General features: G+C 37.1%; 1 protein-coding gene across 1 annotated transcript; it reads right to left on the bottom strand.

Moving 5' to 3' along the window:
* Positions 1-2,487: 2,487 nt before the first annotated feature.
* Positions 2,488-4,384, bottom strand: LOC143552671 (uncharacterized). Its single transcript, XM_077042828.1, has 3 exons — positions 3,556-4,384; positions 3,007-3,393; positions 2,488-2,906 (listed from the first exon to the last, which is right to left on the bottom strand). The coding sequence occupies exons 1-3, from the start codon at positions 4,382-4,384 to the stop codon at positions 2,488-2,490; spliced, it is 1,635 nt and encodes a 544-aa protein (XP_076898943.1).
* Positions 4,385-15,538: the final 11,154 nt, after the last annotated feature.

Raw genomic sequence — 15,538 nt, 5'->3', positions numbered from 1 at the left:
CCACAAACTTATGTTTTTCATTAATCTCAATATCTTTTAATGGCATTGCAAGAGTTTCATCAGCTAAACATTTGCGTAGGTTTGACACATGAAACACATCATGTATGCCATTAATTTCATCAGGCAACTCCAATCGATATGCAACAGGTCCTATTCTTTCAAGTATTTTGAATGGTCCTACGAAACGTGGACTTAATTTTCCTTTCTTTCCAAATCGTACTACTCCCTTCCAAGGTGATACTTTAAGTAGTACTTTGTCTCCTACTTGAAATTCCAAAGACTTGCGGCGAATATCAGCATAACTTTTCTGTCTATATCTTGCCGCTTTCAATCGTTCTCATATTTGGATTACTTGATCAGTGGTCTTTTGAACGATTTCAGGACCTGATAATTGGTGATCTCTTGTTTCTGACCAACATACGGGTGTTCTACATTTCCGTCCATATAATGCTTCAAATGGTGCCATTTGGATACTCGTATGATAACTATTTTTGTATGAAAACTCCATTAATGACAAATGAGTATCCCAACTTCCTCCCAGATCAATCACACATGCACGAAGCATATCCTTTAACGTCTGGATAGTGCGCTCACTTTGACCATCTGTTTACGGGTGATATGCAGTACTTAAATTCAATTGCGTTCCCATAGCCCTTTGAAAACTTTTCCAAAATTTTGAAGTGAAACGACTATCTCTATCGGAAATGATAGACAAGGGCATACCATGCAAAGATACAATATTTTCAACATATAATCGTGCCAACTTATCCATGCTATAAGATTCTTGTATTGGAATGAACTGAGCTGATTTTGTTAATCTGTCTACGATCACCCAGATCACATCATTTTGTCGAGCTGTCTTCGGTAACTTAATAATAAAGTCCATGGTTATCATATCCCATTTCCATATCAGGATTTTAGGCTGCTGTAATAATCCTAATGGCTTTTGATGTTCAGCTTTCACTTTTGAACACGTTAAACACTTGGCGACATATATGGCAATGTCTTTTTTCATCCCAATCCACCAATAATCATTTCTCAAATTATGATACATCTTGTCACTTCCCGGATGTATCATATATTTTGACTTATGAGCTTCATCAAGAATCTTAGTCCTTAATTCTCCAACCATCGGTACCCAGATTCTTTTCCCTAACCTGAGTATTTCATCATTGCCTCTAACCAATTGATCAATCGTTCCATTTTCTTTTTCGGCCTTAATCTTTTCTTCTTCTAGTGCCAATTTCTAAGCTTCTTTTATTTGATTGATCAAGTCTACTTTAAGTTCTAGTCTTAAGGCTCGAACTCTTTTTGGTTTATCATGTTCCTTTCTGCTCAAGGCATCTGCCACAACATTTGCTTTTCCTTCATGATATACAATTTCACAGTCATAGTCATTCAAAGTTTCCATCCAACGTCTTTGCCTTATATTCAATTCTTTTTGATCAAAAATATGCTTCAACTCTTGTGATCAGTGTATATGGTAAACTTAACACCATACAAATAATGTCTCCATAACTTTAATGCAAAAATTATCGCACCTAATTCCAAATCATGTGTAGTGTAATTATTTTCATGAACCTTCAGTTGTCTCGAAGCATATGCAATGACTTTCTTTCCTTGCATCAAAACACATCCCATACCCGTGTGCGAAGCATCACAATAAACGGTAAAGTTATCTTGTCCTTCAGGCAAGGCTAAGATCGGTGCATATGTTAATTTTTCTTTCAGTGTCTCGAATGCTTCTTCTTGCTTTGGTCCTCATTCAAATTTGACAAACTTTATAGTTAGTGCAGTTAAAGGGACAGCTATTCTTGAAAAATTTTGAATAAATCTCCTGTAGTATCTAGCTAAGCCTAGAAAACTTCTCATTTGAGTTGGTGTCTTTGGTTTCTCCCATCTGGTTATGGCTTCTATCTTAGCTGGGTCTACTTGAATTCCTTTTGCATTTACAATATGACCGAGAAATTGAACTTCCGATAACCAAAATTCACATTTAGAGAATTTGGCATATAACTTTTCTTTCCTCAAGGTTTCCAACATAACTCTCAGATGAACTCGGTGATCTTCTTCAGATTTGGAATATATAAGAATATCATCAATGAACACAATAACAAATTTGTCAAGGTATGGCTTGCAAATTCGGTTCATCATATCCATGAATGCTGTCGGAGCATTAGTGAGTCCGAAGGGCATAACTGTGAACTCATAATGTCCGTACCTTGTTCTAAATGCTGTTTTAGGAATATCTTCTTCTTGGACCTTTAATTGATGATATCCTGATCTGAGATCAATTTTGGAAAAATAACTTGCACCTTGAAGTTGATCAAACAGATCATCGACCCTGGGAAGCGGATATTTGTTTTTGATTTTGACCTTATTCAGCTCCCGATAATCTATACACATTCTCCTTGAACCATCCTTCTTTTTAACGAACAGTATCGGGGCTCCCCACGGTGACGAGCTTGGCCTAATGAATCCTTTTTCTTATAATTCATCCAATTGTTTCTTCAATTCCTTCATCTCTGTAGGGGCTAGTCTATAAGGTGACTTAGCTATCGGTGAGTTTCCTGGAATTAAATCAATTTTAAACTCTACTTCTCTGTCTGATGGAATTCCTGGTAACTCATCAGGATACACATCTTTAAACTCTGAAACAACTGATACTTCTTCCAACTTCTTTGATTCAGATTCTTTAGTTACAAAAGCCATAAAAGCAAGACATCCTTTTCCTAAACAACGACTGGCTTTTATCTTTGAAATTATTCCAACTTTTCCTGCCTCCTTATTTCCAATGATTCGAATGATTTTACTATTTGGTGCTCGAATTTCGATCGTCTTATCACTACATAGGATACGATCTTGGTTCATAACCAACCAATCCATTCCTAAAACTACATCGAATCCTGCTAAGGTCATAGGTAACAGTCGTACAGGTATATCAAAACTAGCTAATGAAATTGTTGTCACTTAAGGCTTCATATATTTTAATCAATTCACCATTACCAGTTTCAACCTCAAGATGATCATTCAATTTTACTAGAGGTGTATTTAATAAACTAAAAAACTCATGGTCTATGAAACTTTGATTAGCACCCGAGTCAAATAACACTCTAGCATAAATGTTATTGATAGGAAACGTACCGGTAATCATGTTCGGTATATCGGCTGCCTTCTGCGTGTCGAGCATGAAAACTTGAGCATTTCCTTTTCTACCCTCGGTCCTTACACCACTTCCACTTGCACCAGCTGTAGTGATTACTGGCTTCTTCTTCGGGCACTCGGTACTAAAATGTCCCTTTTCTCCACAATCAAAACATACCACCGTTTTCCTTTTACAATCAGCTTCCACATGACCAGGCTTCTTACAAAAATTACAGGTGTTAGTGTTGGCTGGTTGCAAACATTTACCATAATGCCTCTTACCACATGACTTACAAATGGGACGAGTGTACATAAATGTCCCTTCCTTTGTCTTCTCAACTTTCCTCACTTTTCCACCAACAGGCGACCTCTCCTTAACCTTCTTCCTTTCATCTCAATTACGAATCATACCATCCATCAGATATACGGCTAATTCCACTGCTGACTCAATCGTTGATAGCATCTGCGAACGAACCAAATCACGGATTTCGATTGGTAATCCGTAAATGTATCTAGTCACTTTGTTGAACTCGGGGGTGACCAGATGTGTAACAATGCGAAAATACTCCAAAAACTTGCTGTTATATTCTTTTAAATTGGTTCCAATAACCCGATGATTCCACAACTTCGTTTGGATTTGATCTATTTCGTTAATTGGACATAACCTTTTCAAAATCATCTCCTTAAACACTTTCCACTCCAAATGATATAAGTTATCTCTGCCTTTAACTTCGATGAGTGTGTTCCACCACTCTAATGCCTCTCCCTTAAACATTTGGGAGGTATACTGAACTTTTTCCGTTTCAGAACACTTGCTGATGATCACAATTGATTCCATATCCTCCAACCATCGAAGGGTTACAATCGCTCCCTTATCTCCATGAAATTCTTTAGGGATATAAACCTTGAACACTTTGATATCACAACCTTCTTGAAATTTTGGTTTCTTTGTTTTAATTGGTAGCTCGTTTTCTGCAATAGAGCTATTTGCACTCACTTCTTCTTTCTTTCCCGATTCTTTCTTTTCTGATTCTTTCTTTTCAGTCTCCTTTTTAGTTTCCCTTTTTGATTGGACAGTTTCGTTTTTGCTTTGGCTTGGTCTTTTATAACGAGAAGCAGTTCTACTTGGATTATTCTTCATTAGTTCAACTAACGGATTAACAGCCTCTTTAATCAGATCACGATGTACCACCGCCCGGTTGCTGATCACCCAAACCTCCTGCATCCGGATCCTCTTCATCATTCCTCAATCTTTTCAACTCGTCATCTTTGCACGTGAGTTGAAGAATGATCTCGTCTTGTTTATCCATTCTCTCCCCTGAGTAGCAACAAGGGCTTTAAGTTCCCTGTTCTCTTGTTGAATAAACTGAATATGTCGGTACATATTTCTCTGTGCCAGATCATGTGCAGCTCTGTCGACTTGCATCTGTGTCTGTTGAAGATGCAACAAATTCATCATGTGGAACCACTGAGCTTGAGGAGACACACCATAGGAATTTAGTGCACTGGTTGCATGGGACCCAGAGGATGATTAAAAGCCATAAACGAATGCTTACGTCTTGGCAACTGTGTAGGAGTAGCAGTAGTCACTAGAGTAGTTGGCTGTTGTCACACCCCAACTTAGGGCCTAGAAGTGTGACCAATAGTTGGTACCTGTTTTTTTAAATACATATGAGTTTTGGGTAAATTTTAGCGGAAGACTTAAAGGTTTTAATATAATATTAATTTACATTAAAAATTACTTGGGAATTAAATACCCAAGTTTTAGTTTTTACAAAATATTGTTATTATATTACAAGGATTATTATATTCAAAAATTGAGCCATCTCTGTCTACGAGCTTCTATCTCCTGATGACTCTACTCCTTGCATCTACCATTAAACTTAATTACCTGTAGGTGGGATTAAAAACGTCAGCTATGTGCTGGTGAATCGTTATGACTCTAAATGCATATATAAATGACAATCATAATACAAATATAGTTTTCTTGACAAGCTCAGCAGATATATTGCTATACCTGGTATTTGTAACATTTCCATACACACACACAAGTCTCCGAGCCACGTAGCCCATACTGGACAAACTATAAATGGCCATTAACCCGCGGCCACGTAGCCTTTGACTGTTTAGGCTTAACGGTTATGTTTGGATCCAGACACATGTGTATTTGGTCTGAGTTGTTTTATTTTCTACTTTGTATTACAACGTTTTAGAGATCACGTAATCTCATGCAAATAATTGACTGACTCAATAAGATGAACAACCTGTCTATCTTATAGAGTATAAATATGTTTGACTGTTTATAAAGGTTTAACGTATTCACCTGAATCGATGATATGATTGATTGAAAATCTTTCTTGATTGCGAATGATTGTTAACCTATAAACAAATAGGTTTGAATGATCACCTTGATGGTGTATTTTGTTTAGACTGCAGACCATAAGTCTGGGTTTAACCTTGATTAGGTTTGTGAATGTTTGAAATCATGATTGTATTTGTGTGACGTTTGATATAGCATGCTTTGGCCTAATGGGATTTATCACGTTGGCAAACTTCTCCAGGTAAGTAAACGGGTCCCGCGGTTGATTGGGATGCGTATGAATTACTTACCTTAGACAAGAAGAGTCTACTAATGATATCCCCCTTCCAGTTACTACATGCCCGTCAAAATATAGTTTTGTATAACATTATAATTATAAAAATAATGTTTGATTGAAATCTATTTGTGAATGCTTTTGAATATACTTTCATGGTTAAAGGCCATAGCCTTGACTGAGTTTAAGCTTATGATAATATAATTGACAATAACTTACTTAAATCCTATCTTAGTGGATGCTTGAAATACTTATGCTAAGGCAGATTGATTGCTTCGTTGGCAGAACCTTGCTTCTACTCACCTAATCGCTCTACGGCTCGTTAACACTTCAATACTTGCTCAAACTTCATGAAAACAGACCTCAGGATTCCTTGGCAAAGCTAGCACGCTTCCCAATACTAAGTGTGTGTTATTGAGTGTGAAAATGAGATGGGATGGACTTAAACCATAGCTGCCTTTTTATAGCTGAGTTTTGCAGACCATCGCGTAGCGCGATGGATCTTTCCCCAAGGCCGTCGCGTAGCGCGATGCCGCAATTGACTAGGAAGCGCCACGTGGCGACACGTGATTGGACCTGTGAATTTCGATTACTTAACGGGGTATCGCGTAGCGCGATGGCCATAGTGGGTGTACCGTCGCGTAGCGCGGCGCCCCACTTTTTATTGAACTGTGTGATTTGGATAATCGCGTAGCGCGATGGTTTAATCCGAAAGACCATCGCGTAGCGCGATGAGTCTTGAAATTCAATATTTTCATTTTAACCCCTTCAAGATTCAAAATTGTCACTTTTAGCCTAAAATTGAACAGGGTATTCCCGAGATGTTACAGCTGTGGTGTAGGCATACGAGCCAATACAGTCTGAAGTACATCACCAAACACTGGATCTGGTAATGCTGTAGCAATCAAAGTCATAGATGGAGGTACCGGAGACAGTAGCATAAGAATCAGAGTTGGTGATCTTGGAATCCTTTGAGGCATAAGAGAAGTAGGAACAGGAGCTGAAATAGATACCGGTGGAGTTGATCTTTCGAACGGTTGACTCGGTATCTCAATTCTCGAACCACGTCGAACCCGTTGCTTCTTTGGTTTCTCACCCTTATCAACCATGGGTTCTTTCCCCTTACGCTTACGCTTCTGCTCATACGTTAGCTCAGCTTGTGGTCTCGGGCCACCATCGCCGTCTTTCCACCATTACCACCTTCACGCTCAGATTCGGAATCATCATGAGCCCAACGATCATTAGGTGGTGCAATATAATCAATGTTCGCAAGGTGACCAATCAATCGCTTATACCTCAGTCGTTCTTCAAGACTTTGACCACGGTAAGATCTCAATCATCTCATAGTCTTTGAATTCATGTGCTCCAGCTTCAATACATCATCTTGATCTTTAATCAAGTTAGGCTGAAGATCATTGATCATCATCTGCAAGAATCTTGGGTACATAAGGAACTTGTGACGGCTAGTGAGATTCTCCTTCAAGTGATAATAAACCAATTCAGAGAAATTGAATGGTTTATTCAACATTAAAGCTACGAAAGCAAATTGTAACATAACTCGGCACTCATCGAAACCACCTTTACGTCCACCGAGACAATGTATCAACACATGAAGCAAATACTTGTATTGTTCACACAAGTTTGCTTTGTTGTACATTGATTTACCCAAATCACCATTATACCTTACCCGTCTAAATAACCCTCTAATCAATCCCTTATCGAATTCACACCTATCATCCACCGTATCACGGAAACCCACCGAATCTCTAATAACTCCAACATCGATTACCACACGTTTATCCTGAATAACCGCTTCAATCTGATTCTCGACCTCATTAAGGCTGGCGGTATTCCAAAAGTCTCGGATAATGCTTTGATAAACAACAGTCCGTGTAGAGATGGCCTTGTAAATCTTGGAGCGTATTAAGAAATTAATAATGCTTCCGAAGATCGGTGAGTCTTCAAAGTCTGTCTCCAACACATATTATGGCTTTTGTTCCATGATAGTAACACTGGAGCTTGTTCCTCAGGTTGTTGCTCAGGATTATCTTCTGGATTTTCCTCGAGAACAAGGTTTTGAATGTTCTCGTCTGCCATTAGTGTTAAAAACATAACAAAATATTAGTAAAATATTCGAAAGTCCATCTCATTCGTTACCATTGTTGAACGAATGAGACATTCGTTATAATAACGAATCATACTCATACGTTAATTCATTCGTTAAACTAACGAATTTTATTATTAATCCTTTAACGAATCAATTCAGATTCCTTATTCTTATCCGTTATTAGTAGGAATCTCCCATTCGCTACTTTAACGAATCATATAGTCACTCGTTAACATGTTAACGAATCTGACTATCATTCGTTATAACAATAACTTTGCTTAACCGGAGTCAATTTTCCAATTAATTTTGACTAATTAAAGTAAAAAATGACGATGAATATCTTGGAAATGTTTGATATTCTACTTCATTCAACAATTAACCATAATAAAAATGATCGGAAATCGTTTGAATACACTGAACACGGATAATCTGTCCTAAAATTGATTCGATTATGAGGTTTATTAGATGTTAACTGTTCGGTTAATACGGAAATAACAAATAAATCAGTTAACCCCTAAACATCCAATGAAATTCCTTACAGATCATATCATGGACATCAACAATACCTGCAGGACATGAATTCGTTAATCAATTGCGATAATAAGAAGGTATAGAATTTCGGGAAAATTTTGCCAGAGTTTTGTTTAGGTTGATAGTGAAATAGAAAATGGCGAATGAACAGCCATTCGTTAAATTAATAAGCCTGATTCGTTAACCTTTTAGACGAATAAGGTTTACATTCGTTAAACTTTAACGAATATTCCATTAACTCTCTTATTCGTTAACTTTCTAACGAATATAAGAGTCATTCGTTAAAATCTTAACGAATAATACATTAAAATCATTCCATTCTTTAAAGGTTTAAGCAAATGTCTTCCATTCGTTATGCACAACGGAAGCGAATGTCAATATAACGAATAAGAGACTTATTCGTTATGTTTAAATAACGAATAGCTTTACATTCGTTAAACCAATTAACGAATCACCAAAGATTCTTAACGAATGAGATAAAGATCTCATTAAGGATTTAAATAATATTAAAAACCAATTAGGGTTTTTAATGAATTAAATAAACAATTAAATCCAATTAGGGTTTTAATTGAATACATTAACAATACCCGATCAACCAAGGATCGGTAAGGTTTAACTTAAACAGATTTTTACGTTAAAAACATCAACTGATACTAGTTGAAAATTACATTAAGCACGATTAACTTAAAATTTGGGGTATCAAACGTTTTCTTTTTGGTTTTGAATTATTCGCCAGATCGGTAAATCGAAAATAAAACAGAATCGAAAAAGAAAACTAAATCTTTTTGGATTTTTGAAAATTTTCAATTAACAAACAACTTAAAACAGTAAACTATCAAAGCAGTAGATATTTTTGTGAGTCGAACAGGGAATCATATTAACCAAAATTTCCGTCCGTCACAGTTTTATTTTCAGCTTTTATTATGACTGGTGTTAAGTCGATTATTGGTATTGTTGTCCACTTAAATCTTCTAACAAATTTTTCAGAACTTTTGGTGATATTATTAATTGGTTCAATTAGGCACAAATATCGAAAAGAATTAGTTCAAATCTTGATTCAAGCGTAATCTGAATTTCTCCAAATCACCCCAACTTGACTTAAACCTTAGAACCAATTTGATGTAAAACTGATTATATATAAGCAATCATAGTCCGTAATCCCCACTACAAGATATACTCCCGTTATCAAGCAATACCCTAAGGTCCGTTTCCATGGATAAGTATGCACGATTTCATCTGTCGGTTTACAGACATTGTGTCCCTTGTGGTCCGTTTCTTAATGGTAATAAGACGCGAGAAACGGGACAATGTATGACTCACAGCATGGTTTGATCAAGTGTGTAATTTATTTTGCACACGAAGTACCTTTTGCGATCAAGTTTAGAGACTTAAGTAATTACACTGCGGGGGGCTTTTACAAGCATTTTTAATATTCATCAAAATGAATACCAGATGTAAAACCACATAAAGACCCAATGGAATCCAGAACCTTAAAGCATCCCATCAATACAGGATTTAAGGCCACAAGACCATACATCGTTGAAGCGTTAACCACCAACTAGACACTTTTTTCTTAAAATGGTTTTCAAATTGTTTAGAAGGCTTGAGTATGACCGGATTATTACATTTCTGCCATCATTATCAATACCTTTTATAGAACTAATCTCCCTGAGTATTTAGCAATTTATGTTTATATCACTTACTAATTCTTACTTGTTTGTCAAAAGACCTACCAATACATCAATGCAATTAAGCACACAGTCTTTTATTACTTACTTTTTACTGGACTTAGGAGTAAATGACTAATGTACTATCATTTTTCCTTTTTGCTTCTAAACTCATTTTGAGGAGCATTTTTTCAATGTTTTTGAATTTTTCAATATTTGAATGTTTTTGGAGTTTTTTAAAAAAATCTCTATACAAACTGAAAACACAATATTTTTGGATTTTATATTTTCTCCCCCTAAAAACAACAAAAAATTGAACTAAAACAAGAAAACTGAAAATGATTTAACCAAGCTTTTGAATATCATTTAAAGTTTTTAAACCATTTATACCCAGCAAATATTGAAAACGTGTTTTATCAAACGCTTTGGTATAAAGGTCAGCCTTTTGAAAATCCGTGTGAATTTTATCAATAGAAATTAATTTTCTTTTAAAGCAATCACGTATAAAGTGATAACAGATTTCAAAGTGTTTGGTTTTCGAATGATGAACCGGATTTTTGGTGATAGAAATAGCGGCTGAATTGTCAACGAAAATAGGAGTAGTAAGAAACTTCAAACCGTAATCCCGCAAATGTTGCTGGATCCAGAGAACCTGTGAGCAGCAACTTGAGGCCGTCACATACTCCGCTTCGGCTGTTGAAGTTGAGACCGTCGTCTGCTTCTTACACTGCCAGGAATCAAGTCGGTTTTCCAAGAACTGACAACCCGCTGTTGTAGACTTGAAATTGATCTTGCATCCTTCATAGTCCGAATCAGTAAAAGCGGTGAGATCAAACTTATCGTCCTTGAGGTACCACAACCTGATGTTGGGATTTACCCCCAGATAATGTAAGATGCGCTTTACTGCCGCCAGATGAGTCACTTGGGGACTCGATTGGTACCTGGCACACAAACAAACAAAAAACATGATATCAGGTCGAGATGCAGTCAAATACATAAGAGATCCGATCATTGCTCGATACAGGGTTGGATCTACGGTATCCTCCAATTCATCCAGTGATAAATTGTGACCAAAGGCAAGAGGTGTCGAATGAATCTTGCCGTCTGATATCTTGAATCGGCTCAAGACATCGTTCACGTATTTGGTCTGATGGATAAAGATCCCGGAATCAGACTAGTGAACCTGCAATCCTAAGGAAAAGCTCATCTCTCCCATCGAACTCATCTCGAATTTGGTTTGCATCGTCTTCTCGAAATCTTTGCATAGACTGTCGTTTGTCGAACTGAAAATAATATCATCCACATAGATTTGGACGAGGAGCAGATCATCACCAACATTCTTGTAAAACAAACTACAGTCCACAGTTCCCCTTTTGAATCCACTTTCAATCAAATGGTCAGCGAACGTGTTGTACCAGGCTCTCGAGGCCTGGTGTAAACCATAAAGAGCCTTGTTTAATCGATAAACATGCTCTAGAAAGTCTGGATCCTTAAAACCGGGAGGCTGCTTCATATACACATCTTCATGAATAGCTCCATTTAAGAACGCCGATTTTACGTCCATCTGATAAACCTTAAAATTCTTGTAAGCTGCATAGGCAAGAAAAATACGTATAGCCTCCAATCGTGCCATAGGAGCATATACTTCGGTGTAATCAATGCCTTCCTGTTTATTGTAACCCAACATGACCAATCGTGCCTTGTTTCTAAAGATTACCCCAAGGCCTTTTTGCACTTAAAAACCCATTTTGTCGGAATAGCCTTTTCACAAGGTCGGGTTTGTCAATTAAGTCCCATACACCCAGTCTAACAAACTGTTGCAGCTCCTCCTGCATCGCTTCAACCCAAGACGGTTCCTTGAGTGCCATCGTGACACTTGTCGGTTCAATCTGTGATAGGAAGCAGGTGTATCATGCAATACTAAGGATACCCAATGAGTGCAAATCCGCATAAGCACATACAATCGAATCCTTAGTAGGAGATAAGTCAAAGTCAACCATATCATCACATACATTTGCTAATTGGTGTCTTGTACGAACCCCGTCGTTCACATCACCAATTATCCATTCCTACGGATGATTAGTGTGAATCCTTAAGGAAGGATTAGCAGGTATAGATATGTTATCACCCAGATTGGTGATATTTTCCTCCGTGTGTCGAAAGAGACAGTTGGTGATTCATCAACAATTAGAATTAGCTCGTTTGTTTCTGGAACTTTATCTAATGAAATTGACGATGAATCAACAAAATCAGCATCATCGAAAGAGTCTGACACATCATGAGATGTCTCAGATACATTAGGAGAGTCATCTACATCAATCGAAGAAGACCTTGGACTAGGAAAACATTGTTCTTCCAAATATGATCTAATGAAATCATCAGGTACTTCTTCAACCACTGACGTAAACGAATTAAATAACCCGTCGTAATCGAACATCCAATCGGGACCCGTACCAATTGGAGGAGTTGTATAAATCTGGAAATCAACGTGATACCATTCTTCCACACAACCTGAAGAGATATTGAACATCCGCTTCTTAGGAGAATTATATCCCAAAAAGTATCCCTCAAAAGCCTTTTCATCAAACTTCTCGGCATCTCTCTTCAATACTGTACACAGACACCCAAAAGGTTCCAAACACTTTAAGTTCGGCTTACGATTGTTTAGAAGTTCGTAACTTGTCTTCTTGAACCTCTTTATAGTTAGTACGCGATTCATTGTGTAACAAGCTGTATTCACAGCTTTGTTCCAAAATTGAACAGGTAGCTTATAATCAGCAAGCATCGTTCTCGCAGCCTCAATCAACGTACGATTCTTTCGTTCAGACACGCTATTTTGTTGAGGAATATAAGGCGCACTTAACTCCCAATGAATTCCCTTCTGAATACAGAAGAAATCCAATACATTATTCCTGAACTCAGTTCCATTATCACTACGAATTCGTCTCACTTTCAGTTTGTAAAGTGATTCGATCTTCGTGATAAGGTTCTGAATTAACAAAGGCGTCTGATCTTTCAACCCCATAAATAACACCCAAGAATAACGTGAGAAGTCATCTGTCACAACTAAGCAACAAGAATCACCCGCTATACTAGCACGATTCGCAAGACCGAAGAAATCCATATGAAGTCGTTCTAGTGGTGTAGCAATCGAGTTAATCGATTTACACGAATGTGACTTCTTATTTTGTTTGCCCTTCTTGCACGCAACGCAGTGATCATTAATCTTGAAGTTCTTAAAAGAAACACCATCCACCAATTCATTAGAAATTAGAAAATTCATCTTGCGTATGTGAATGCGTCCCATGCGTCGATTCCAAAGTATAGAGTCCTTCTCCATGGCTTTGAAGACGAAACACGTAGCTGAGGGCGAAACACTTACATTACAATTCATATCAAGTACATAAATATCATTTGATCGAGGCGATCGCATGACAACCATGTCTTCAGGAATCGTGTATCCCGGTTGAAGAATAACACATTCCATATCCGTGAAAATTGTGGTATACTTCTTATCACATATCTGCGAAACGCTCAGCAGATTATGATCCACCTTTTCACAATAACTAACCTTTTCAAACGTCACTTTCCTGTTTGAAACTTCTCCTTACTTTGTAATCATCCCACCGTTATTACCCGCAAAAGCTACATAACCCCCCTGAATATCTTTGATGTTATTAAGAAGATCCAGGTTGCCGGTAATATGTCGAGAACACCCACTATCCAATATCCACTTGTGACTAGATACGGACTTGGATGAACTCTACACAAACAGGTAAAATGATTAGTTTAAAAAGGCAGCCCAAGCCTCAGTCTTGGGCTCTCCTTTTGATACTTTCGGAGATAAATTTAAATTAACACTAGCATTCGGTACTTAAGAATAGGTGACAGGTTTCTTGGTTTTCTTCTTTAAGTAACCGTCGCATTTTATTCCCGAATCTGTGTTTTTACAAATTTCTTGAGCACGGTCAACGAATTTGTTTGATACATTAAATGATTCAACCTGAACGACTTTCTTCGGATTAACATTTGAATACATTATAACACAGTTATCAATTTGATTTTCTTTCATATTCTGATTCATTTCAGTCTTTCGAGTTATTGATGATTTGATATCGTCAACTTTTGCTTTGCACTGTTTTGAAACATGACCCGGTTCCCCACATTTAAAGCATAAACGTGTGTCTAACGATTTTTGTGGTGAAGCTCTTGGTTTGTTTTCATGCACAGGTTGAGGAATATCAATCTTAGACTCTTCAAAAGTTACTTTCTTTGGAACTTCACGTTTGAATCCTTTTTATTTTGATAAAACTCCAGATTGGTGGAATTCGTTGAATCCTCCCTACCGGATGATTTTACAAATTTTATAGGTTGAAACTTGTTACCATTTGTATTTTCTTGAACATTCTCAAATTTTGATTTGATAAATCTTGGTTCAAGCTCAGTAACTTGTGACATGTCGTCTTGAAAGACACTTTCAATCATTTCAGGATTTAGAAGATTCAAAGGAACTTCCTTATCCGAAAAAACTTTTGACAGTCCTTTTAACTTAAAAATCTTCCCACTTAAAGATTTAGGTTGAGGATTGATAAACCTCATTAACTCCTCATCAGACACAGAGGGTTTAACTGATTTAGGTACTTTAGGAGATACCTTAGGAGTTTTTGATGATTCATCCGAAGGCTTTGAACCGTATACTGCTTGTTCAAACTCTTCGGGTTCACACAAAATGTGATTTTCAGCAGGTATATCATGGTTTTTGACAATCTCATCTGGTTCCGACAACTCCTCAATAGAACCGTCCAATACATTTGTGGTAAACATTGATTTACTTTTAATGTGAATCGGTTCTAAAGTTGGTTTGTTTTGTTCAACATTATCAGATTCAACACCAGGCATTTCTGGACATTGTTTCACATCGGGAATGCTACATTAATCTCCTTTAAAAGGAGGAGGAATCTCGACGTACCCTAAACCCGCTTTCCCATTTTTCTTATGAGAATTATTAACTTCAATAATCTCATTTAAAAGAAACGAGGAATCTCAAAATTTTCCCAGTTTGTTTTTCTGTTCTAAAACTTCATTTTCTAGGTTTGAAATGCAGGTTCGGAGTCAAAGAATCTCCTTGAAATGTTGGTCAACAACAATTATCTTGCATTGAACTACAGCTTTGAGATCATGATTTCTTTCAGACAGATTTTTAATTTTTAGTGTAGATTGTTCCAGTAATTTGGATTTCTGTCGATAGCATTCATTGATCATGAAATGATCTTTTGTGAGAGTAGTGTTCTGATGTAAAGCTGATTCAAGTTTAATTTTGAGTTCAGCACATTCAGTACACCCAGTCACACCAGCTGAAGATTCAGATACATTGATTGAAGGTTTGGGACATACCTCTTCAATTTTTGCCATGCATGCAAAAGATTAAGTTTGCACAGATGAACTCTGATCAGAATCATTTTCCGAATCTGAGGTGTCGCTTTCTTTAGATACAT

This window comes from Bidens hawaiensis, unplaced genomic scaffold (genome assembly GCF_021521415.1).
Source record: "Bidens hawaiensis isolate Kalapana, Puna unplaced genomic scaffold, B.hawaiensis_p1.1 tig00016992_1, whole genome shotgun sequence".
Classification (NCBI taxonomy): Eukaryota; Viridiplantae; Streptophyta; class Magnoliopsida; order Asterales; family Asteraceae; genus Bidens; species Bidens hawaiensis.
The sequence above is the reverse complement of the archived record's forward strand: the minus strand, read 5'-3'. Positions and strand labels throughout refer to the sequence as shown.

Bases quoted from the DNA above. Each gene is read 5' to 3' on its own strand.
- LOC143552671 (XM_077042828.1), bottom strand. From the start codon at position 4,384: ATGAAGAGGATCCGGATGCAGGAGGTTTGGGTGATCAGCAACCGGGCG. The intron at 3,394-3,555 runs GTATGATTCGTA...GTTTGCAACCAG, and splicing joins AGCCGTATATCTGATGGATG to CCAACACTAACACCTGTAAT. The intron at 2,907-3,006 runs GTAATGGTGAAT...TGACCTTAGCAG, and splicing joins TCATCTTGAGGTTGAAACTG to GATTCGATGTAGTTTTAGGA.